General features: G+C 35.5%; 1 protein-coding gene across 1 annotated transcript in view; it reads right to left on the bottom strand.

The window, feature by feature from the left end:
• The window catches only part of LOC131958648 (serine/threonine-protein kinase 32C-like), a 166878-nt gene that overhangs the window by 13047 nt on the left and 126358 nt on the right, over positions 1–27473 (bottom strand). The window contains exons 5-10 of the mRNA XM_059323785.1: positions 16061–16098; positions 12027–12116; positions 8841–8944; positions 7585–7701; positions 1548–1673; positions 17–145 (exon numbers count right to left, since the gene is read on the bottom strand). Of these exons, the coding sequence (XP_059179768.1) occupies positions 17–145; positions 1548–1673; positions 7585–7701; positions 8841–8944; positions 12027–12116; positions 16061–16098 (604 nt within the window). The remainder of the gene's footprint in view (positions 1–16; positions 146–1547; positions 1674–7584; positions 7702–8840; positions 8945–12026; positions 12117–16060; positions 16099–27473) is intronic.

The raw sequence follows: 27473 nt of genomic DNA, 5'->3' as shown, positions 1-27473 counted from the left end.
CACCAGCGCCACTCACCGACTGTGAATCCTTGCTGTTGTCTCGAGAGCGGTTCTTGGCCAGCCTCTTCTTCTTCTTGTGAAGCGGGCGTGACTCCAGGATCATCTCCTCCAGCTCAAAGGTCGGGTCGCAGTGGAGACGACCTTTCTACAGGAGAGAACCACAACACAAACACTCAGCAGGTCATAAATCAGCTGCAGCAACGCATGGAGCACTATGTACTAGACGTCCTCAACAACACACATGAATGCACCCCATGCACACAATAATGTTCTTAACATGCACACACACACACACACACACACACACACACACACACGCTATAATGAAATACCTTGAAGAAGCGACAGTCTCTTTGCATTATTCAGTTGCTACACATGCTCATTATGAGACGCAGACATGGAGGAGCGTGTTATGTGTGTGTGTGTGTGTGTGTGTGTGTGTGTCTATTTGAGTGTGTGTTGTGTGTTTGTCTGTGTGTCAGTTTTTTGTCTGTTGTGTGTCTGCATGTCTGTTTGTGTGTGTCTGTTGTGTGTGTTTTTTCTTTGTCTGTTGTGTGTATATTTGTGTCTGTGTGTCTGTTGTTTGTCTATTTTTTTCTGTGTCTGTTTGTGTGTCTGTTTTTTCTGTGTCTGTTACTTTGTCTGTTGTGTGTCTGTTTTTTTCTGTGTCTTTTTGTGTGTTTGTGTGTGTGTGTGTGTGTGTGTGTGTGTGTGTGCTTGCCTGTTGTGTGTCTGTTTGTGTGTCTTTTGTGTGTCTGTTGTTCGTCCATTGTGTGCCTGTTGTTAGTCTGTTGCGTGTCTGTTTTTTCTGTGTCTGTTAGTGTGTCTGTTGCCTGTCAGTTTGTCTGTTGTGTATCTGTTTGTGTGTCTGTTGAGTCTGTTTGTGTGTCTGTTCTGTGTCTCTTGTTCTGTGTCTGCTGTGTGTCTGTCTCTGTGTCTGATGTGTGTGTGTGTGTTTGCCTGTTTTGTGTCTGTTTTTTCTTTGACGGTTTGTGTGTGTGTCTGTTTATGTGTCTGTTGTTAGTCTGTTGTGTCTCTGTTTTTTCTGTGTTTGTTGTGTGTCTATTTTTTCCAGTGTATGATTGTGTGTCTGCATGTGTGTGTGTGTGTTTGCTTGTTGTGTGTCTGTGTGTCTGTTTGTGTGTCTGTTGTGTGTCTGTTTTTTCTTTGTCTGTTTGTGTGTATGTGTCTGTTGTTAGTCTTTTTGTGTGTCTGTTGTTGGTCCATTGTGTGCCTGTTGTTAGTCTGTTGTGTCTCTGTTTTTTCTGTGTCTGTTGTGTGTCTGTTTTGTGTCTGTGTGCTTGTTGTGTGTCTATTTTTCCAGTGTATGATTGTGTGTCTGCATGTGTGTGTGTTTGCTTGTTGTGTGACTGTGTGTCTGTTTGTGTTTTTTTTTTCTCTTTGTCTGTTTGTGTGTGTGTGTGTGTGTCTGTTTGTATATCTGTCTCTGTCTGTGTGTCTGATGTGTGTGTGTGTGTGTGTGTGTGTCTGCATGTGTGTGTGTGTGTGTGTGTGTGTGTGTGTGTGTGTGTCTGCGTCACACTAACATTAGGAACAAATCCTGCGTCCATCTTCTTCTCGTGCACGGCGTCCCAGTTGACGTCAGCGAGGTAGGACGATGCCTGCATGTCAGCCAGGCTGGAGAACCGATGCTCCGGGTTCACTGTCAGGAGCTGCACACACACACACACACACACACACACACACACACACACACACACACACACACACACACACACTAGAATGTCACCTACATCATGTCACCTTCCGAGTAGCAATATCACCTTCACAACTTCTCTCCTCACTCAGCCAGACTCTCTTCTCTCTGCTCGGAGAGATAAACTTAACAAATTGAGGGTGAAGAACTAAAAAATCAATTTCTGTCTTTCTCTTTTTATTGTGCAGTTCCGAAGACAAGTTCACAATAGTGTAGCCGCTGTGTGTGTGTGTGTGTGTGTGTGTGTGAGAGAGATAAAACTATTCAGTTAAGTCTGTAATCCTTCCTGGCCTCCCTGAGGCTCGCCATAAAAATGTCCACATCTGATATTTAAGATATTTAACTAGAAACACTGTACCGGAAATATTCTTTTATAAGCACACACAAGAATACAGAGCCTAAAGTAGTATCTTCAATATTAAATAACTAAATAAAAAATGACCTTATGAATCCCTCAACCATCGTAAGGCTGCTGGTTTTTGGAGTGTGGGTTGTACAAACTCTATGTTCTGGTCCAACAAACTGCTGCAGTAAATAAACACAGTACTCCTGATAGAAGGAGGGGCTAACTGCAGGCTCACATGCTGCCTGACACGCCCCTTCACAACAAGACACGCCCCCTCCACGACAAGACACGCCCCCTTCATGACAAGACACGCCCCTCACGACAAGACACCCCCCTTCGCGATAAGACACGCCCCTTCACGACTAGACACGTACCTTCACGACAAGACACCCCCTTCGCGATAAGACACGCCCCCTTCATGACAAGACACGCCCCTCTACGATAAGACACGCCCACCTTCACAGCAAGACACGCCCACTTTTTTTCAAAGCCAATTTTAAAATAAAAAATGTGTGTAATGAAAGAAAATCATGAATAAAATTCTGAAATCTGAATGACAAAAATTATTTCGCATTAATGCATTTTGGTAATTTAATTTATTTAGCTGATATCTTGCCATTTTCCACGGTTTTCTTGATAATAACCAGAATCATTATGAATAAAACCATGGTATTTTTAAAATTTTAAAATTAAAATTTACACCTTCATACCCTTATGATGGTATGATGGTATGGTAATATTTACATGACTGTGTGTATATATATATATATATATATAAAAAAATTGTACTTGCTATAAGTACAATTTTGAAGTATGTGTAGTCAACTAGAATAGTTCCATTTTATGTTATTTTGTACTTCTACGTCACTACATTTTAGAGGCAAATATTATATATATATATATTATATACTTTTTACTCCCCTATATTAAGCCGCCAGTTTAAGTTACTTTTCAGGTCGAGATTTAACATAAAAAACATCATGATCAGTTTTAAGTGATTACAAACTTCTATAAATTAAACCTCATAACAGTACATTAAGTAGTTAAATTAGCCCCATCTTGCTGCTTACATAAATGCATCGATTCAAATAATATATATGGAATAACTGACGATCTGAGTGGCTCCATTCTGCATAACGAGTACTTTTACTTTTGATACTTTAAGTACATTTTGATGCTGATACTTTTGTACTTTTACTGAAGTAAGTTTTGAATGCAGGACTTTTACTTGTAGTGGAGTAATTCCACAGTGTGGTATTAGTACTTTTACTTAAGTAAGAGGTCTGAATAATTAGAAAAATGCAATTGTGTTTGGTGTAGCAGCTTTAAAGCCCTTACTACTGGTGCAGTAACCAACAGGGGGCACTGTTAATCAAATCAGCCACTCATCAGGTTTGAATCAAAACTGTTTCAGCGATTAAGACAGATGAACGTCACACATGAGTGGAGTCATTTACTCCGCAGAGGAAATAAAAACTGGTTGTGTTTTTAATTCAATACCATCTGTTTCATTCTGCTCCTCGGGGTAAACACTGGAAACAATAATGGGATGTGGCTTCTGTTGTCATGTTAACTCTCTCTTCCTGTTGCTTTATTTTCTTCCTCTGGTCACAGGTTGATTCACTTTTCTCCTGCAGGGCCGGTTATGTCCGTCTCGGTGGAGTCCAGACACGGTAATCGATCAGCAGCCGAGCGGAAGAGACCATGGCTACGTCCAGGACACTCACTCACTCAGACACACAACACATGCACACACTCACACCGCCAGAAAATATCCTTCCTGACAAACCACAATTTTACATACTCACTCTAAAAATCTTTAAATGATAGAAATTCTGTCTGGAGGGGACGAGATCAATGTGTCCAGCACAGTTTTACTTTTAGCAAACTATACTACTACATGTATCAACAGAGTATAATTGGGCCATTTGTAGCATTTAAAAATGTTTACCTTTTTTGACAAAAATGGTAAATAAATATGGTATAGTATGACTTTTTTTGATGGGATCGTTTTTGGACATTCCATAATATGGTGTTTTTGTGCTATTTTTGGACAAACTACACTACTACATGGATCAACAGAGTATAATTTGGACATTTCTAGCATTTTAAAATTTGACCTTTTTTGACAAAAATCAACATGCTATAGTATGATTTTTTTTTTTGAGGGGGTCATTTTTGGACATCCCATAATATGGTGTTTTTAAAGTATAATTGGGCCATTTCTAGCATTTAAAATGTTGACCTTTTTTGACAAAAATGGTAAATAAATATGATATAGTATGGCTTTTTTTGATGGGATCGTTTTTGGACATTCCATAATATGGTGTTTTTCTGTCATTTCTGGCCACATTATGCTCTAATATGTATCAACAGACTATAATTAACCAATTTTAAGCATTTTTAGGCATTTTAACATTGACCATTTTTGACAAAAATCAACACATTATATAGTATGACTTTTTTTTTTTAAAGGGTCATTTTTGGACATCCCATAATATGGTGTTTTTTGTGCTATTTTTGGACAAACTACACTACTACATGGATCAACAGAGTATACTTTGGACATTTCTAGCATTTTAAAATGTGACTTTTTTGACAAAAATCAACATGCTATAGTATGATTTTCTTTGAGGGGGTCATTTTTGGACATCCCATAATATGGTGTTTTTTTCCACTATTTTTAGACAAACTATACTACTACTTGTACACATGTAACAACATATAATTGGGCCATTTCTAGCATTTTAAGGCATTTTAAATTTGACCATTTTTGACAAAAATCGACAAAGTACAATTGGGCCATTTCTAGCATTTAAAAATGTTTACCTTTATTGACAAAAATGGTAAATAAACATGGTATAGTATGGCTTTTTTTGATGGGGTCGTTTTTGGACATTCCATAACATGGTGTTTTTTGTGCTATTTTTGGACAAACTACACTACTACATGGATCAACAGAGTATAATTGGGACATTTCTAGCATTTTAAGACATTTTAAATTTGACCATTTGTGACAAAAATCGACATATGATTTTTTTGATGGGGTCATTTTTGGACATCCCAAAATATGGTGTTTTTCTGTCATTTCTGGCCAAATTAGGCTCTAATATGTATGAACAGACTATAACTGACCCATTTGAAGCATTTTTTTTGGCATTTTAAAATTTGACCATTTTTTACATCTCATAATATGGTGTTTTTTTTCGCTATTTTTGGACAAACTATGTTACTACATGTATCAACAGAGTATAATTGGGCCATTTCTAGCATTGTTAGGCATTTTAAAATTTGTCAATATTTGACAAAAATCGACAAATGTCTTTTTTGAATGGGTAATTTTTGGACATCCCATAATATGGTGACCCAAAGCAGAATAAGGTAGATTATTATAACAGAGTCTGATTAAAGAAAGCATATTTCCATGGTAGGCAAAGGGGATAATCTCCTCCAGATATTTACTTGTAAGAAAAGCCCATTCTGAGGCTCAACATGAGGTTAAATACTCGTTATGATGAGTTTTATCAGCAGCGATAGACGAGCGGTCTCTTTTCTGTCACCCACTTGCTCCGTTTCTGTGCTTTCATCCCTCAGATTCCCATCTGTCGTTTTTCTTCTCCTTTGCCCTGAGGGTCTCGGCTCACCCTCCCTCCCTCCAGCTCTCCTCTCCCTGCAGTACCTGCCTCCTCTGTTCCTGCGGCTTCACTGCTTTTTTACCTCGATACGTAGCCTGATATCACCTCAAAATCCCTGCTGAGTCCAGCTGAGTCCAGGCAGAAGTGTCAGGGTTCAATTTACTAAAAGAAATGTAGCCTGATCATCACTAAAGTAAGATTTACTGCAGTTTGGATCCACATTCCTTCATTTTTTCCCACAAATTTCAGCACATTCAGGGTTTACCAAGCCACATTTATGATTTATTTCACCACTGATCCAAGGATTATTCTCTAAATTAATTATTTGTTCTGTAAATAAAATATCACAAATTTAAGATAAGCGTTCATCACAATTTTCTAAGTCCAGGGTGATGTCTTTATATTGCTTGTTTTTTGTAAATAAAATCCAAAGATACACAATGTACTATTACAGAAGATGAAGCAAAGCCACAAATCCTCCCAGATGGCAAGCTGGAACTAGTTTGAGATTTTTGCTTATCAGATTTAAAATGACTTAAACGATAAATCAATTAGCAAGTCCACATAATGATATTCACATTAGTTAAAATGTTATCTATATTTTCTGAGTAACTGCACTCTTCTAAAAAAAAAAATCAAAATCTAATGGCAAAAAGAGGTCAAGGCATCGACACTATCATAAAAAATCATTAAAGCACATTTTCATGAGTAAGAAAAATGAGTGACAAGTTCAATGTTCATTAAATCCAAGCAGTTCTCCATCAAGGCATTAATGCAGGATTAGCTGCTTACTGCTTGTAAACATTCAAACTTGGCCCTTTTTCCAAGTCATTAAAATCAAAAGATAACCCCAGATTCGCATGTATTCAGTAAATTTGGCAATTTGCAGTCAAAAAAAATAATATATATATTTAATTTTGGCACAGTGTACGCTATTTTCGTAACTCTGCCCTCAAAGGGTGACGCCCAGATATGTCCTGAACAGCAAAACGAAAAAAAATAAGAGAAAATACAAGCCTAAGCAGGGTCTCTGTCTCTGCTAGAGGTGGGAGAAAAAATGGATACAGCATAGTATGGCAGTATTTTGCTTGGCAATATTATCTCGATTGATGGTGTGTACAAGAAGGGATTATATTTGCATGAGTCTATACATTGTTTGTAAAGGAAGTCCTGCATACTATACCTTTAATCCTAAGAAGAGACAGCATCAGAATCACCAACTACCTCTACCAAAATCCATGATATTTATCTCAGTGGGAAAAAAGATTTCCAGCTTTCAAATTCTGCACTGCAAAAAAGCCAACTTGTATTTTTTGGCCTAAAACAGTGATTTAATTTGTTAAAACTTGGAAATATAAATTATTGACATTTAGGGCAATAATGTAAGTTAGCACAACAAAGGAAGCCAGTTGTCTGCTCAAAAACAAGTTGGTGAGTTGTTGTTACTTATATCTTTAAGTTGGGGTTCACAACAAGGGACAATAGTTCTGCTAACTCTTATTTCTTTGTTGTGAAATTCGGTCATTAGCGAAAGTTAGCGGCTGACTGATGCTAGCGGCTAACTGATGCTATCGGCTAACTGATGCTAGCGGCCCTGCTTGTTACAGCTACAAGAGTAGCCATTAGCGTATCAATGCTAACTCAAAATTGTGGTCACAACATTAGCTGACATTCATAGCGGCGTTACAACCGTGCCAGAGAAATTCAGAGTTGAAAAACAAAACTTAAAATATTTAGTTTAATTGTCCAACTTTTTAACCAAATTTTATCGAAGTTTGTTGCCTTGAAATTTTGAGTTCACCCAACTTTTCTTTTTTTGCAGTGTGAGGTAAATCCAACAAGATAACAAGCTGAGACTAAATGAGGCCCCACTGTGTCTGGCTCACCTTCCTCAAAAGGGAAACCAGGTCCTTGGGCCAGGCCGGGCTGTACTGGACACTGACTGTACTGAAGAGCTGAATCAGGGACTCCACAGAGTTACTGGCATGGATGTCATAGGGCCTCTGGTATGGAGACAGGAGACAAAGAGGAAGGGGTGAACGGAGAAAAAAGGTCAGTTTTGCAGCCAAATAAAATAAAAACTAGGGGTGCACCGATTGCAATTTTCTGCCTGATCACCGATCACCAATTTTTAAAAAGCCTGACCTGCCGATTCCGATTTTGGCTGATACCGATTTTTTTATAACTCACAGCATACACCTTCAATGTCTGAATCTTATTTTATTGAAAAACAATAACACATAAGTATTTTTCTTTAACAAAGAAAGGAAATCCCAATGTCTAAGGTAGTTAATAAAATATTGACCTTAAAATAAATAGCAACAATTTACAGGACAAACTAATAAAATAACTGCAACCATAAATAAATAATGTGTCCTGAGTTTTTGGTTTTGTTTAGTACAACAAGAACAAATGCCCAAATGCAGCAGCTTTGTGGCTATTAAAATGTTAACCCTATAAAGCCAAGTGTATCATATTTGATATACGTTTTTGAGACCTATACATCATCAGTGTGATATTTTTTTTCCTGAAAAACCTGATGAATACATGAATTGATGATTAAAAAAACTGAGCAATAAATTTCACAAAAATACCAGATGTAACAAAAATGATCTGCTGGTTCCACTGGTGGATCTGTCATTGCTGCGTGAAAACTTCATATCAGCAGATGTATGATGTTGTTTTATATGGAAAAAAATATTTTGTATGTTTGAGGAAAATGTTAAAAGGAAAGTCAAGTTTTAATTGGTTAAAAATATTAGGTTTTATGTGATTATGTGAGTTCAAGAAAAGCAAATTGTGAGCAACAAATTGCACAAAAAGACCTGATGTATCCAAATTAAATTCATATATGAAAATTGATATTGAATTTAAAAAAATGTTAGCCAGTTCAACAAACACTCCAGTTTTGAAAATTTAGAATTTTCTGGCAATTATTTCACGGTTCAGGCTTTATAGGGTTAAAATAAATAGCAAATAGACCTTTGTGGAGGTAGATAAGATCGCTAGATAAGATCGGTTTGACGTAAAAGAATCGGCCGATCACCGATCCTGCAAAATTAAGGAAATCAGCACCTATTGAACGGCCGGCCGATCGATCGGTGCACCTCTAATAAAAACTCAAATTGCCATGATGACTTACCCATCCACGCAGCACTTCAAAAATGGTCACCCCTAGTGACCACCAGTCTACTTCAAAGGCGTAGCCCGTCCCTCCACTTACAAAAGACTGGAAGATCTCTGGGGCTGGAAGCACAAACAGAGCATCAGAAAGAGCTTTTCAAACCGCATTTCTAGCATTGTTAGGCATTATAAAATTTGTCAATATTTGACAAAAATCAACATGCTTTTTTTTTGAGGGGGTCATTTTTGGACATCCCATAATATGGTGTTTTTTTCCGCTATTTTTAGACAAACTATACTACTACATGTACACATGTAACAACATATAATTGGGACATTTCTATCATTTTAATGCATTTTAAAATTTGACCATTTTTGACAAAAATCGACATGGGACTTTTTTGATGGGGTCATTTTTGGACATCCCAAAATATGGTGTTTTTCTGTCATTTCTGGCCAAATTAGGCTCTAATATGTATCAACAGACCATAATTTACCCATTTCTAGCATTCTTTTGACAAAAATCAACATGATTTTTTTTTACATCTCATAATATGATGTTTTTATCGCTATTTTTGGACAAACTATGTTACTACATGTATCAACAGAGTATAATTGGGCCATTTTAAGCATTGTTAGGCATTTTAAAATTTGTCAATATTTGACAAAAATCGACATGCTTTTTTTTGAGGGGGTCATTTTTGGACCTCCCATAATATGGTGTTTTTTTTTCACTATTTTTAGCCAAACTATACTACTACATGTACACATGTAACAACATATAATTGGGAAATTTCTAGCATTTTAATGCATTTTAAAATTTGACCATATTTGACAAAAATCGACATGCTTTTTTTTTTGAGGGGGTCATTTTTGGACATCCCATATTATGGTGACCCAAAACAGAAAAAGGTAGATTATTATAACAGAGTATAATTAAAGAAAGCAGATTTCCTGCCTGTACATGTGGTAAAAATGTCAACAGAAACGGCTCACTCTCCCTCAGCTGTGCAGCGAAATCACCAGCCAAGATTGGACATTTTGCATTTTTTTTTTTTTTTTCTTGTCACAAATAAACATGAGATCTGTAATTTCTATCATTACATTCACACAAGTGGCTCTTTAGTGACGCTGAGTGAATAAAAATGTGTTGAGAAATCAGCAGTCTAGCACCTTGTAACAGCAGCGTCTATTCTGAACACGGTCGTGCAAATGGACTAAACTGTCTCTTCTTCTACAGATTTAGAACATTTGAGACGACAGACCACACTTAACTGTGTCGCAATAACCACATTTAAAGTCTCTTTCTTATCACAGCATTCATTTTAAACATCTTATGCCAACAACTAGGGTTGGGCGTTTGGAAGAAACCTGCCAACTCCAGCATCTATAATATAAAATCGATATATATAATCGATTAATCACTATGTTTTAAAATAATGCAAAAATACATGGGCAAAATAAAATATATACAGTCATGGAAAAAACATTTTTAGACCATTGTTTTCTTCAATTTCTTGTTCATTTTAATGCCTGGTACAACTAAAGGCACATTTGTTTGGATAAATATAATTTTAAAAAATTGCTCATTTCAAAATAAAAGCATCCGTTATCAAAACAGGCTTTTGCATAGTTCTGTACATAGTCTTGGAAAAAATGATTAGACCAACCTTGTTTTCTCTCATTTCTTGTTCATTTTAATGACTGGTACAACTAAAGGTACATTTGTTCGGGCACATATAATAATAACAGCAAAAATAGCTCATGAGAGTTTAATTTAAGAGCTGATATCTAGACATTTTCCATGGTTTTCTTGATAATAATCAAAATCATTATCGAGAAAACCATGAAAAATGTCTAGATATCAGCCCTAAAATTAAACTCTTATGAGATATTTTTGTTGTTATCATTATATTTGTCCAAACAAATGTACCTTTAGTTGTACCAGGCATTAAAATGAACAAGAAATGAGAGAAAACAAGGTTGGTCTAATCATTTTTTCCATGACTGTATGTACAGAAGTATGCAAAAGCCTGTTTTGATAAGGGACGCTTTTATTTTGAAAGAACAAAAAAAACTCCCTGTCGATCTTAAAACTAAATCAAGTGAGATTAAAGTGTAAAGATAACGTCAAGGAGTTCAATGTCTAAGTTTTAGCCCCCGAAGAGGCACGAGGTTAGTTTATTTATTATTTACTAGTTATATTTTAGTGTGTTTTGTGTTTAAATACGTTTTGGATTAAATTAAACTCAGTAATTCATGCTAGCAAGGTTTGATACAGTAAGCTAGTTTTGCTCAAATTAATACTCTTGTATTTCTGTGTGTTTTATAATTGTTATTGCAACTTTCAGTTGTCAAATTGTAGATTTATACAACTTAATTATCAGCTTATTTATTATATATATTATTATTGGCTTATTGATGTACTGAACGCTCGGCCGTGTTTCAGTTCAGTGATACTGATACACAGTTAAAATTCAAATAAAAAAATACACAGATTGATTAAAAATTCCACGTGATCGACCAAAATCATTGATTAATTATTCCCATCCCTAACACCAGTGGTGTAAAAAGTATTCAGATTTTTTACTTAAGTAAAAGTACTAATACCACACTGTGAAATTACTCCACTACAAGTAAAAGTTCTGCATCCAAATCTTACTGAAGTAAAAGTAGAAAAGTATCAGCATCAAAATCTACTTAAAATATGAAAAGTAAAAGTACTCGGGTTATGTAGAATGGACCCACTATGATTGTTTTATATATTCTAAATATATTATTACATTATTTGTATTGGTGATTTAAAGTATGCAGTGTTTTAATTTTGTAAAGATTGGGCTCACTTAATTACTTAATATACTGTTAAAAGATTTAATTAAGAAAACGTCTAATCACTTTACATTGATCATATATATTATGTTAAATCTCGACCTGAAAAGTAACTAAAGCTGGCAGCTAAATCCTAGAGTAAAAAGTACAATATTTGCCTAAAAATGTAGTGGAGTAGAAGTAAAAAGTTCCATAAAATGGAAATACTCAAGTAAAGTACAAATACCTAAAAATTGTACTTAAGTACAGTACTTGAGTAAATGTACTTAGTTACATTCCACCACTGCCTAACACCAACAACATCTTTCTCCTAACTTAATAATGCACAAATCAATCACACATGAGGACACGGTTGATAGATGTTGTGTGTAGTTACCCATGTAGGGCTTGGTTCCAGCTAAGGCTGTGGCTCTCTCTCCGTCTTTTATGATCGTTGCTATGTTGAAGTCGGTCAGGTGAGCGTGACCTGTGAAGAAGAACCAACAAGATCCAGCACAGCTCAATCCATCCAGTCTCTGATCACATGCAAAGGAAATATTTGAGTGTGTGAAAAAGAAAATTAAATGAATGACACCAGCACCAGCATCTGACATTTCAGAGGTTTTGTGTGTCAGGCACACGTCCCCGACTCTCTGACCTCGCTACCATTGAGACTCATTAATAGCCTGTGGGGTGATTTTTGTGTCCTACTTGTCACGATGGAATCTCACTGCTGTCTTTATACGGTTGTTAAAAGGTTTTGGCTGATCACAAAGACACTTAGTACACTCTAAAAAAATGACACTGGCTCAACTTAAAAAAAAAATGTAACAATTTGCATTTATCTTTTTAAGTAATTCCAACTTAGACATTATTGAGTATTTCCAATGAGACTTTTATAGCTGAACTAACTCAATTAGTCTAGTTACAGCCAACATGATTTGTTTTGTCCTCTACGAGCTTAATTATGTTGAACCAACTCAATTTTTATATCAACGTTTTAGTGTTAATAAGTGGTCAAATTACTCTATTTAAGTTGCTATAACTCCTTTATTTTACTTTCTTCCTACTCATGCAAATTGTTACCTCAATTGTATTGAGTATAAGTAACTTATTTCACTTAAGTCAGACATATTGTAATACAATATTAAGTTTCATTACCTTAATACTTTTCCTTGTTAAGTGAAGGCAGAAATGCTTCTCCAAAATCAATATATTTCTGAGTTAAGACATCTTTCTTCATTTTTAATTTTGATCAACTTCTTGAAATAAGTTATCAACTTAATAAAACAATGGACATGTAACATATTGTATTTTTTTATGCTGGAAGAGCTCATGTTTTTAAGTCATACTAACTAACCTCCTGAATCTTTGACTGTGAACTAACAGGTAGATAAATTAAATTGTGCTTTAGACAAATCCTTAAATATAACCTTTATTTATTCTTATTTTTTAACTCAACATGAGCCTTTGCTCTGTTTCATTTTTTGTTTTTATTTGTTCTTTGTGGTTTTTTTAAATTAAGATTAATTTTAAAATTGAGATTAATTTTAAAACCCACTTTTATTTATTGTTGTTTTGCTGTTTGTTTTAGTTGTTTTTGTTTGTTCTTTGTTTTTATTGTTTTTATTGTTGGTCTGTCCTGCCATGTACAGCACTTTGTATCAGCTAACGCTGTCTTAAAGGGCTCTATAAATAAAGTTGATTTGATTTGATTTGATTTGATTTGATTTGATTTGATTTGATTTGATTTGATCAGATTCAGATTAAGATCTCTTGTAATAAAAACCTTACAAAAGAAAAAATAAGAACATACACAAGCAAATACAAACAGCATCAGAAACAATAACTGACAGCTGAAAGAGTTCAAATTAAAAGTTTAAATTCATCCACTTGTATGAGGAGTGTACCTGTGTAGTTCATTACTAGAGACAGAGCGAAATTAAGTCCCGTCCACACTAGAGGGGAAAACAATTCATCAATCTCCACTGACTTTGTATTGTGTGAAGGTGCCTCCTTGTCAATTTTGTAAGCTGGCAAACAACAGAAAAATGTCTAACAGCTGCTGTGTGATGAGATGCACTGCTAAAAGGATAAATATCACATTACTTGTGATAGTTTTAATAAGCTGCCTAACAAAAAAGCTGAGCCTTTAAGAAGAAAACAGTGGATATAGACATGAGGCCTCAACAGGCCAAATTGGAAAAATGTGGGAGTTGTTTTTCGAGGATTTCGTTTGGTGCAAAACATAAGAAGGCAGTCCTCAACCCCATTAACCCAGATGAACAGTCGTTTTAAACTGGAGATATCATAAGGGCGCTTTCACAACCCATGTCTGTTTGGTTGGTCCGAATCAGAGTGAATTTGATTTCTAACGTCTTACACATATTTTAATTTTGTATCCTATTATTTTTGCTTGTTCAGTTTTTGATGATGTTCTGTTATTTTTGATTTAACTGTTGTATTGCCTCCGTGATAATGTACTTTGTAAAGCATCTTGTAACCCTGGTTTTGAAAGGTGCTATAGAACTATAGTAATAAATAAATACATTTCATACATTTAGTTGTTAATCGTTTTGTATTTAGTCTGGTTTGCTTTCACAGTGCAGAAATGTAAGTGGGCCGAATAAAATAATAAAAAAAATAGATTTGAAAAGGGGCGTGTACGAAGGTGGAGAGCTGGAAATCTACTCGCAATATTATTTCTTATTGGTTGAAAAGTTGGTGGTGAAAAATGTAAACAAAGCAACATGGAACCGAGCGCATAACAAGAATGTTTGATTCTATCGGCCCAAATCTGCTCTGGTGTTCTGACCAAACTAATATTGTGGCTTATCAACACCTACAGCTGCCAACACTAAAAGATAATTCTGTTGTGTTGTTTTGATGTTATGATAAAATGTTATGTTCTGACGTTGTATGTGATGTTGTATTTTTTCTTAATCGTATCGTAAGTGTTTGTATATGTATTTTGTATATTGTACGTATTTTTTGGTTTGTTTGTTTTTTGTTTCATAATTCTCTGCTTTTTTACATCATGGCCAGGGGACTACAGATGAAAACTAGCCTTCTGGCTAACTCTGGCTTTTTTCACCATGTATAATCATGTGTTTTATGAAATTGCACTGTCCCCTTTTAAATAAACTAATAATAATAACTAATGTGGAGAGAAACGTTAAGAACTGAGCTCCTGTTGAGGCTCCGGGTCGTCAACAATGTGTTGATCCATTATTTCCAATGTGCTGCGATCAGATAGCTGTATTACCAGATAAGGCGAGCCTTGATGCTCCTACCACGATCTGCTTCTACCACAAAGGTAAATATTAAGTTATTTTGAGTAATATGTTGATCATTCTGCAATGACAAATCAGTGTTTTGGTTCATTCCCTTTAATTGGGTTGGATTTGGTTGGAAATGGGCGAAAAGTGCGATTGGAGCGTTAAAAAGCAACCAAAAAAAACGTATCAAGGATTAAACTGCACCAGAGTTCAATTAAAACGGACTAAACTTTGGGTTGTGAAAGCGCCCTAACATACACTATGGAAACGAAGATGATTTTTATGTAAAGCACTTTGTGTTGCATCTCTCTTGTATGAAAAGTGCAACATGGTCTCACAGGAATCCGTGAAATAGCCACGGATTCGCTTAACTCAAAATCCGTGGAATAGCCACGGAATCACTCAAATTTCTGTGAAACTGACACGGATTTGGCTACAATGCAAGTTAATGACAGTCATATCCCGTGGCTATTCCAACATACAAAGTGATTATGTACATTCACTGAGTGAATATTTAGAAAATAAAACATATATTTCTCGCTAGAAATGTGATCAAAATCCATTTTTATGCAGAAACAAAGTCAAAATATAGATTTTTTCACTAAAAATGAGAGAACTGTCCACCATGTTTTTTGTTCTGACTGCTGGGACCTTGAAAGTCACGTGACTTGGAACAAACCAATAGGAACAAATATTAACTTGCATTGTAGCGAAATCCGTGTCAGTTTCACGGAAATTTGAGTGATTCCGTGGCTATTCCACGGATTTTGAGTTAAGCGAATCCGTGGCTATTTCACGGATTCTTGTGAGACCAGGTTCGAAAAGTGCTATACAAATTAATTCTGATTGATTGATGTGTAATAGAAATTTCATGATAATAAAACCCATATTGTCTCATTAGCCTCAGTTTAAGAATGTCTAAAGAACATTAAAAGCACACTGTGATATAGACAGTCTACATCACAGTGTGCTTTTAATGTTTATTTAATGGCTTATTTATATCATCCGTATCGGATTGATAACATTGTTTGTGTAGATTACAAATAGTAATGGACCCAGCATAGAACCTTGTGGTACTCCGTTTGGTTATTTAAAGGGGGGGTGGATACCCACACATGCACAAAACAAACAGTTCATCAATTCACAGCCTTACCTTGCTCATCCAACAGGATATTGTCTGGCTTGACATCTCTAAAAGAGAAAAATAAAAGACACATAAAAGATTTTTTAGCATAAAATACCTTAATACAAGAAAACAACATTAGAACCGACTTCCATTCAGACAAATTGCAACCAAATTACTTTTGCAGTTCCATTCAATACTGTAATAAAAATATTAGTAGCTGCATCAAGACACATAATAATAATTCCCCAGCCAGATGCCAGAAGAAGAGGGCACAACAGGATTACATAATTAAAAGTGCATTAGTCAAACCTCAAGCTGTGAAAAACATTCTAGAAAATGCAATGCAAATCGGTCCACGCAGAATTGATGTTTTAATTTGTTGCTATTTTATCTCTTTGGAGAAAGTTTCAGTTTCAGCTGCATGCCTTAAATACATTATGATTCACTAAGTCTGTTAAAACTGCCTATTGTTGCATCGTTTCCACCTCAAAACAAGCAAAAAATACAAAAAATGCAGCGTTTCTACTGTTTTATTTGTTTTTAACCATCAGAGTTTTCATGCTTGAGTTAAAAATAGATGGATGGAATCAATCTTATTGAATTGCCGAAGTGTTTCAGGCTAACGACATTTGCTAAATGCCTAATATGTTCCTGTAATTCTCAGTAAAACACAAACACATGCTGTAACAGTCCTATAGCTCCTTGTCAGGTAGGAAAGCCTGGGATAAGATGTGTGCAGTATGTGAAAAACTGTAGGAGGTGTTTGAAGGCTGATGCATGTGTGAATTACTGTACATGTTGGTGCAACATGTGAACTGTATATGTGTGTGTTTTTGTGTGTGTCAGTGAGAGGGAAGACGTTCTAATTTCCTGCATTTTAAACGTTGCCAGAGCTCATGAGAACACAACCACCACTGATCCCTCTGGAGGATCTTGCAGGTTTGTCTGCACATGCTTAGTACACCGGACCGGACCGACACATCCAGGCACACACACACTTTCACACACACACATCTCGACATTTCCCAGCCCCTCAAAGCCCTCCGCAGGCAATTAACAGAGCACACACAGCTTATTTAATTATGCCGCACGTCACGCTGGTGTAGAGAATACACACACGGTCCGCAGAGAGCATCTACACTTCCCATAGGACACATTTCCTCGCTGTGGCTATGCAATGCTAAACTGATGCTAATATCATCTGCCAAAATTCTTGGAGGGGAATGGTGGAGGCGGTGGAGGTGGGGGGGGGTCTGATCCAGCAGTACAAGGCTGCGGGGAAATGCTTACATGTTCACAGGAGGAATCCTCTTACGGTTGCCAGCTGCAGCAACGTGCCATTTTGTTTGATGTACAGAATTCACTTAACGTTTCATTCATTTTGCAGCATGCACGGGGACGCCAATCCCAACATGAAACGGCATGGAAAGTGAATCGTTACATAGTGATAGTTGAATGTGTGATGAAGACAAACGGGAGGAGGAAACAGCGGAGAAGAAAAAGGGAAAAGGGAAAAGGAACTCTCCACTTTTACTTCCCTTCTTCTCATAGGACCAATTTTACCTCCTTGGGCATGGTGGCAGCTGACTGTTGCTAGGAGACCGGAGAGACCCTTCTTTTCCTTCAGTTGGTGCAACAAAATAATTGTATAGTATTCTCCTGTCAAAAACTTACAGGGTGGAACAAAATTGTAGAGCTGGGGACGGCCATGGATACCCAGGGATTGGATTACGGCTCTGAGAGCAGACACAATGGTGTCAAAGGCAGAAGAACAGCTGATGTCAAGGAGAGGATGAAAAAACACTGACATGAAAAAAGCAGCATCTGTCACCTATTACTAATGGCAGTTCTGAAGTCTGATGTCTTTGCCAACGAGACGAGCTGACTACCTGTCGTGTAGTGAAACGTGAGAGAGTGACTGACTCTTTGAAAATTATCTTGTGGTGTTGCATAATGCATATGGAACTCCTGAGGATTAGATTTGATATGGGAACCTGTATAGTGACAAACACGGTGTGGGAATGTGGGTAAACATTTGTGAGATGCGTATTTAATCTGTTTCTATAGACAGTATATTCTGCATGTGATGCCTATATGTGCATATGACTTATGTACTATTATTATTATTATTATTATTATTAGTTTATTTAAAAGGGGACAGTGCAATTTCATAAAACACATGATTATACATGGTTAAAAAAGCCAGAGTTAGCCAGAAGGCTAGTTTTCATCTGTAGTCCCCTGGCTATGATGTAAAAAAAGCAGAGAATTACGAAACAAAAAACAATTAAACAAAAAAACAAAAACAAACAAAATATAAAAATAAAAATACGTACAATATACAAAATACATATCCAAACACTTACGATACGACGATACTAACGCTTGAATCTGGTATTTAATAAGAGGAATCATTTTTACAGGAAGTAAAAGAGGAAAAATTCAAATTTTTTACACTTGCCGTTTCCCATTTGATTCTGGTCATTATGCTAAGCTAAGCTAAACATCTTCTAGCTCCAACTTTATAGTTCAGCCTGTTCCCCCGATCAAAAACGTCAATAAATGGTAAATAATGGACCTGCACTTATATAGCGCTTTTCTAGTCACTTTTGCGACCACTCAAATCGCTTTACTGCGCTCATTCACCCTTTCACCCACACATTCATACTGGTGGCAGAGGCTACCCTAAACGGTGCCACCTGCCACCAATGGGAATTCATTCTCACGCCGATGAACGCAGTGTGAAAACAAAAGTAAACAATTTTTAACTTAAGTTACGTTCTTTACATAAGTTACGTGAGTCACGTTTTTTAACGTAACTTATGTTTTTTACGTAAATTGCGGTATTGACATGACCCTTGTAACTATTTCATTTCCGGCATTTACGTACATTTATTTACTGTTTAAACTGACTTTTATAACACCTTATCAGAAGGTTTTTGCCCTAAACCTAAGTCAGTAGTTTTACAACATAAATCCACAGAGACTGCAGCCTTTTTTACAACCGTGGGCCGTACGTGTGCGCTATTTTCAAAACGTGGCATTGTACCACGAGCCACGCCGCGATACATTAATATGTGCCATGAAACGTGAGCTGCAATACATGCCTACATGCCTCCTGCAGGAGCTCTTCTGCAGTTTATGTTGGAGAACTTGTTGTTATAGTTCCTCCACAAACAAGCATTTCCCATAATGTCTTTCTATTCCTTGAACAATGCTTCTTTATGTATTTTTTTTACTTCGATTAACACATAACACACATTAAAATCACTTCTTAAAAGCCACTTTTATATACCTGCTTTTATGTTATGTTAATGTTTTATTTACTTTTTACTCCTTTTTATTTTTCTGTGTATCTGAAAACGTCTTGTGATTGTTCCTGCTCTGTCTCTTATTGTTTTTCTTTTAATCTAAGAATTGTTTTTAGCCTCATGGCCTCATTCTTGTTGTAATTAGCCGCTCTCTGTCGAAGCACTTTGTAAGCTGCTGTTTTTTTTTTTTTTTTTTATATATTTTTGTGGGCTTTTTCCATGCCTTTAATGGATAGGATAGTTGAAGAGAGACAGGAAACACGGGGCAGAGAGAGGGGAATGACATGCAGTAAAGGGCCGTCCGATGCGGGACTCGAACCGGGGCCAGCTGCAGCGAGGACTGTAGCCTCTACACATGGGGCGTCTGCGTAACCCACTACGCTACCGACCACCACCTAAGCTGCTGTTTTTAAAAGGTGCTATAAAAATAAATGTATTATTATTATTTTTATTATTTGCAGACAAGGTACTTGACAAGTTATATTTTCTTGTTTCTGTGCTAAATGTACGGTAGCTGCAGCAGTCCAAAACGTTTCCATTAGGACAAAAATGCTGCAGCTTCAGAAACAATTCTAATTCAAAAAGACATGCAGAAATTCTAAACAAATACAACAATGGAAATATGCAAATACATTAGTAAACACGCTACAAATGCAGAAATGATGCACAATGAAAGTCCTGCAGGCCTCTACAGCGAGCGCTAAGTGGAACAGCCAACAGATTCTTGTTCAACGAGCTAACCAAATAGCACAAAGTATACACACACAGCCGGAAAAAGTTGTTGTAAAAACCCACACCGCTGAGTCACAATGAGATACAATTCTGCATCTGGTTGACAGATGTTTTTCTTGTATGATTGTGGAATGCAACAGAGCTGTTGATTTATTAAAAAAAGCTGCTCACACACGTCACCAAGCAGGAGCTGGGGTTAATAAGTGAACCAAAAGAGATATTCAGTTGTTGGTTTGATAGTGGAAAAAAACACAAAGTGGGTTGCTTAGAATAACCAGTCATCGTTATCAGCTGGTGTCTCAGGTAAAACATCAGGTTGTTTTACTTAGTGCTCGCCCCAGAGCAGGGGTGGGCAACTAATTTTCCCCCAGGGGCCACATGACCAATACCACAAAGGTTGCAAAAAAGACACAAAATGACTAAAAAAATGACATAAAATGACTAAAAAAGACACAAAATGACCAAAAAAAGACACAAAATGACTAAAAAAAGGATACAAATTGACTAAAAAAGACACAAAATTACTAAAAAAGACACAAAATGACCAAAAAGACACAACATGACTAAAAAAAGGATATAAAATGACAAAAAAAAGACACAAAATGACTAAGAAAAGACACAAAATGACTAAAAAAAGACACAAAATGACTAAAAAAGACACAAAATTACCAAAAAGACACAACATGACTAAAAAAAGGACATAAAATGACTAAAAAAAGGACACAAAATGACTAAAAAAAGACACAAAATGACCAAAAAGACACAACATGACTAAAAAAAGGACATAAAATGAATAAAAAAAGGACACAAAATGACTAAAAAAAAGACACAAAATGACCAAAAAAAGACACAAATTGACTAAAAAAAGACACAAAATGACAAAAAAAAGGACACAAAATGACAAAAAAAGGATACAAATTGACTAAAAAAGACACAAAATTACTAAAAAAGACACAACATGACCAAAATTGTTGGTTGAAAATGCTGATCCAGTAAGTCAGAATAAAAAAATCAGTTATTATTAGGTCATATAGGTGACCAACATGGCATTTTTTAAGTGGCCGGACCAAAACTCTGAACTAAATTCTGCTCAATATTAATTCAATCGTGTTATAAAATACAGTAAATTATCTTCTCATTGGCTTTTAACACCACGTAGAGTGTTGATTTTATGTTGATTTTATGATTTTTTGTTTTTATTTGTATACATGCATATTTTATTTTGTGCGGGCAGTACATTTTACATTGTATTTTATTTATTTTTATCCCATTTTTAATTTATTTTATCTTATTGCATTTTTTTTTAAATTGGCATAGTTTCTGAATATGAAGCACAGTTCTCTGAATGGAAATGTTTTGCTGCTGTCAGCCACCATATAAAAAGTGTAAAGTAAATAAGGAAACACAGGTTTTCTTCACTGTTCTCAGACAGACAGAAAAACACACACACACACACACACACACACACACTGACAGTAAACACGCCAAAAGTCCACTGTTGTTTGAAGGAAGAAAAATAGCCCCAAAGAGGTTTTGAACAAGGTTCAAACAGTTTTTCAGCCATCTGTGGCACTAAATCTGCAGTCTGCAGGGATCCGGCTCTTTCACTTAACTGGACTGCACAGACACATAGTGCTGCACTCAGCATATCTGCACAAAAAGCTGCGGACAGCGAGTCCCACCCTGGTTGAAGATGATGGATGGTTACAATTACAAGAACAAACATTAGGGCTATCTTTATATATGGAAATAACGGAAATAAAAACAGGGATGCCCGAATGCTTAGATAAGGTAATACCTGCAGCCCACACCAAGGCTTCAGACTGCTGTTTGCATTAAACTGCTTCTGCTTGTGTTGTATGGTATTACTTTCATATCCCATTAAATAAAATCAAGCTGATTTTGGACTTTTAGGGCGCTTTCACAACCCAAAGTCACCGGAGACAAGCTCAAATATATTTAGTACAAAATGATAGAACTGGATGGAACCCTCTTATATGTTATATTTGCAACCTTTGTTCACATTTGCAACATTTAAAAACATTTATTGAGCATGATAGTGTTTTGAAAGTAAAAAATAGATTCAAAATCACATTTTATGTTGGACTAAAGGAGTAAAAAAGACACAAAATGAAGAAAAAAAGACACAAAATGACTAAAAAAAGGAACAAAAAGACACAAAATGACTAAAAAAGACACACACTTGCCAAAAAAAAGACACAAAATGACCCAAAAGACACAACATGACTAAAAAAAGGACACAAAATGACTAAAAAAGACACAACATGTCGAAAAAAAGGACACAAAATGACTATAAAAAAGGACACAAAATGACCAAAAAAGACACAAAATGACTAAAAAAAGGACACAAAATGACTAAAAAAGGCACAAAATGACTAAAAAATGACACAAAATGACCAAAAGGACACAACATGACTAAAAAAAGGACACAAAAAAGACACCAAATGACTATAAAAAAAAGACACAAAATGACCAAAAAAGACACAGAATGACCAAAAAAGACACAAAATGACTAAATAAAGGACACAAAATGACTAAAAAAGACATAAAATAACTAAAAAAGGACACAAAATGACTGTAAAAAAAGACACAAAATGACTAAAGAAAGGACACAAAATGACTAAAAAAAGACACAAAATGACCAAAAAGACATAACATGACTAAAAAAAGGACATAAAATGGTTCAAAATGTTGATCCAGCAGGATGAGAAGGATTCAAAAATGGACATAATAGCCCAAAAAGACTCCATAGAGTTAAATAGAGGATTCTTCCTTCTATGTTAATCCGGAGAGCATGTTAAAATGGTGCAAAATTGAAGAAATGAAGAAAAAAAGACCCAAAAAACATGACTAACACGTTCATCTATCCTTTCTAGAGAGCTGCAGGGCACCGTGCTGCTCTGGGAGAATAATGTCCGTGGTCTGAGCGACCGCTGGGGTCAAAGTGGAAACAGGCGAGATTAGTCACCAGGACACGATGAAGGTGGGAGTATATATATATATATATATATCCTGAGACACTTGAGTCATGTTTTACAGCCTAAAGAAATGCATATAAAGCGAGTTGGAAAGGCACTGTGACTTTGTGATTGTGATACACTGAGAGTGCTTACACAAAGGAAAACGCTTATTGCGGTGTTCCCTCCGGAACAGAAAGGAGATAATAACACTCGCACAAGTCACCATGTAAAAGAAACAACTCTCGACTTTTTTTTCTTGAATTCATTTCGGCGTTACAGCCTGAAGAGTAAATGATTACGTTCATCAATCACCAATAGTAACGCTGCACGCTGGAGAAGCAGCAGACAAAGAAGAAAAGCTCCTGAATACTAAAAGTTCCAGGCACAACCTTGAGTTGTTCTTCAGAGTTTTTTTTTAGTGCAGGAAAGGAATATTAGATGAAACAACATGTAATGATGTAATGACGTGACACTGGTGGATATAAACACTTTAATGGCTGTGTTTGGGAGCCTGATGTGTCTGTTTCTCTCTGATCTCCTGGATCAAAATCAAAACCCAGAAAATAAGTGTAGTGCCACATTGGGATTGTCATTATATTTAATGTGTAAGTCTTATTATAAATAATAAGTCATTTTCTTTGAAAAGAATCCATGCTGCCATGAACTTCATCTACAAAACAGATTCATGACAAAACTGGACATAAAATGACAAAAAAAAGGACACAAAATGACTAAAAAAGACACAAAATGACCAAAAAGACACAACATGACTAAAAAAGGACATAAAATGACTAAAAAAGACACAAAATGACTAAAAAAGGATACAAATTGATTAAAAAAAGGACACAAAATGACCAAAAACACACAAAAGGACCAAAAAAGACACAAAATGACCAAAAAAAGACACAAAATGACCAAAAAAAGACACAAAAGGACCAAAAAAGACACAAAATGACCAAAAAAAGACACAAAATGACTAAAAAAAGGACACGAAAAGACTAAAAAGACACAACATGACTAAAAAAGGACACAAAATGACTAAAAAGACACAAAATGACTAAAAAAAGGACATAAAATGACTAAAAAAAGAACACAAAATGACTAAAAAAGACACAAAATGACCAAAAAGACACAACATGACTAAAAAAAGACACAAAATGACCAAAAAGACACAACATGACTAAAAAAAGGACACAAAATGACTAAAAAAAGACACAAAAGGATCAAAAAGACACAACATGACTAAAAAAGGACACAAAATGACTAAAAAAAGACACAAAATGACCAAAAAAAACACAAAATGACTAAAAACAGGACACAAAATGACTAAAAAAGACACAAAATGACTAAAAAAAGACACAAAATGAGCAAAAAAAGACACAAAATGACTTAAAAAAAGGACACAAAATGACAAAAAAAGACACAAAATGACAAAAAAAGACACAAAAGGACCAAAAAAGACACAAAATGACTATAAAAAGGATACAAATTGACTAAAAAAAGACACAAAATGACTAAAAAAAGACACAACATGACCAAAATTGTTGGTTCAAAATGTTGATCCAGTAAGTCAGAATCAAAAAATCTATTATCATAAGGTCATAGAGGTGACCAACATGACATTTAAACATTTAAAATCAAAACCCAGAAAATAAGTGTAGTGCCACATTGGGATTGTCATTATATTTAATGTGTAATAAGTCTTATTATAAATAATAAGTCATTTTATTTGAAAAGAATCCATGCTGCTATGAACTTCATCTACAAAACAGATTCATGACAAAACTGGACATAAAATGACAAAAAAAGACACAAAATGACCAAAAAAAGACACAAAATGACTACAAAAAGACACAAAATGACTAAAAAAAAGACACAAAATGACAAAAAAAGACACAAAAGGACCAAAAAAGACACAAAATGACCAAAAAAGACACAAAAAAAGACATAAAATGACAAAAAAAAGGACACAAAATGACTAAAAAAGACACAGAATTACCAAACATCTAAAACATGCAACTTACAACCGTTGTAAGATACTGGAAAAGCTTGAAAATGGACTTGAACTGTGCTTGAATTTGACCACTCAAAAAGCATATGAACCTTGTATTTGCTGACAAAAAAAGAGGAGAACATTTTTTATTTAGTTTTGTTTCTTTTTTCAGTGCAGCAGGTTAAGGTTTGAGCGAGCAGGTCAAAAAGTGTAAGTATTTAAAAACGTATTGAAACATTGCACGCAGTAGTCGACCTTCTACTTTCTCTTCTTCCTCTGTAACCCAACACACACACACACACACACACACACACACACACACACACACACACCTTGTTTCTGTCCTCACTATTGTGCTACAGGCCGGATTAGATTCATGTGGTTAATTTGTGGGTTGGCTGGTGGTGCAGGTATTAAAAACCCTGACTCTGTACACCTCTCATTGTTTTATATTATAGAGGTTTTAAAGACAGTATTGAGACTGCAGGCAAGATGCTGAATCATGTTGGTTTACAATAAATATGCAAATCAGGACATGTTCCATGTCTGGATGTATTTCTTAAACAACCAGACCAGACAGTTTCTACAAAGCTGCATTCAGTTTTTAATCAGATAATGATAAGATAAAATATTATAATAAGTTAATAAGAAAACAATTTGTTCAGGCTAGACTAGATTGACTGAAATGTTCAATATAATCTGAGGGAAAAACAGTTTTCATTGACTAAAACTAGATTAAAGTAGACTTTTAATCAGCTAAAGCTGAACTAATGTAACTGTATCCCAAATCGGCTAACATTCTATCAAAGATTTTATATCAAGTACTAATATAAATAATCATGTTATGCTTCCAATTAATTAAATGGTGTGAAACTAGTCTAACTTCTTATCTTTCAGACTGTATATTGTTTTAACCATGTACGTTAGGCTCCAGAAGAACAAGAGTCGGCAGAAGGACGCTAACGCTAACGCCGGTGAATTAGCCGTATGCTAACTGTATCCCAAATCAGCTAAGATTCTATCAAAATTTCACATTAACTACTAATATAAATGATCACGTTATGCTTCCAATTAATTAAACGGTGTGAAACTAGAGTCTAACTTCTTATCTTTCAGACTGTATATTGTTTTAACCGTGTGCGTTAGCCTCCGGTTTACCAGAGTCAAGAAAAGGACGCTAACACTAATGCCGGTGAATTAGCCATGTGCTAACTGTATCCCACATCGGACACTTTCATCTCCTTGCTGTAAAACAATGGTGGCTGCTGATTTTTTCGGGGGAAATTGCATGTTTCTGGGTAAGCCAAATAAATACCACTGTTATCACCCATCTTTAGTTTTTATTTTCTGTTCTATTGTGCTTTCAAGGACACGCTTTCTCTCTCAGTAATTACTCCTCCTGCTCATTCTGGCCATGAAGGCCAACTGTTCTACTTGTTGTTACCGTTGTTTTATTGATTTTATTGTTATTATTAAAGGGACTAAAGATGGAAATTAGCCGTTGGCTATAATCTTGCATATTTCGTGTATATGTTCATTAATATTTATTGTCCCTGTTTTAAATAAATAAACTCAAACTCAACTCAAACTCATTATCAATGCACTTGTACTTCAGTCCTTCAAAATAAAATACAGTACAGTAAAAATACAATGTACTTTTAAGATCGTCGCCTGAGTGTCGCTTAGCATTCTTACTGCTCTCTCTCATGAGACTTACTTTCAAATTGTAATTAGACATGTAAATCTCCATGTACATAAATGAAATTTCACACATAGATTGTTAAATATGTATAAATCAATTCTACCTGCACTGGTGGTGGTGATGTTATTGGAAATGACCGTGAAACACTGGAAAGTGCAGCTTTGCAGATGTGTCCAATTTGGGATACAGTCTATAAATCATAAAGACTAAAAGGGACTGTAGACCCTGATAATGTAATAAATTCCCGATAATGTAATAACCCCGATAATGTATTAAAAATCTGCACTTGAGTCCATTGAAAATGTAATAAAACCTGATAATGTAATAAGTGCATTTTACCAATAATGTAATACACTTTTTACCAATAATGTAATAAAGTATAACATTAATGGAGGTTATTACATTATCAGGTTAGCCTTCATTTCCCAAGTCCTGATAATGTAATAATTCCCCAATATTGTAATAATTTAACATTACTTGGTTCAAGTGGTGATACTGTGTATCAACTCTAGCTCCAGAGCTCTAGCGCCACCAACAGGTCAAAGTTGAATGTTTATTAACTTTTGACCCGTTCATCCGTTTTTCACAAACGAGGTATCCATGACAACACGAATGATTCAACAGCTTCTTGAAATCTATAGGTGCTTGGTGTTATACTTTATTACATTATTGGTAAAAAAGTGTATTAAGTTATTGGGAAATTCACTTTATTACATTATCG

Source organism: Centropristis striata, chromosome 20, assembly GCF_030273125.1.
Source record: "Centropristis striata isolate RG_2023a ecotype Rhode Island chromosome 20, C.striata_1.0, whole genome shotgun sequence".
In the NCBI taxonomy this organism is placed as follows: domain Eukaryota; kingdom Metazoa; phylum Chordata; class Actinopteri; order Perciformes; family Serranidae; genus Centropristis; species Centropristis striata.
The sequence above is the reverse complement of the archived record's forward strand: the minus strand, read 5'-3'. Positions and strand labels throughout refer to the sequence as shown.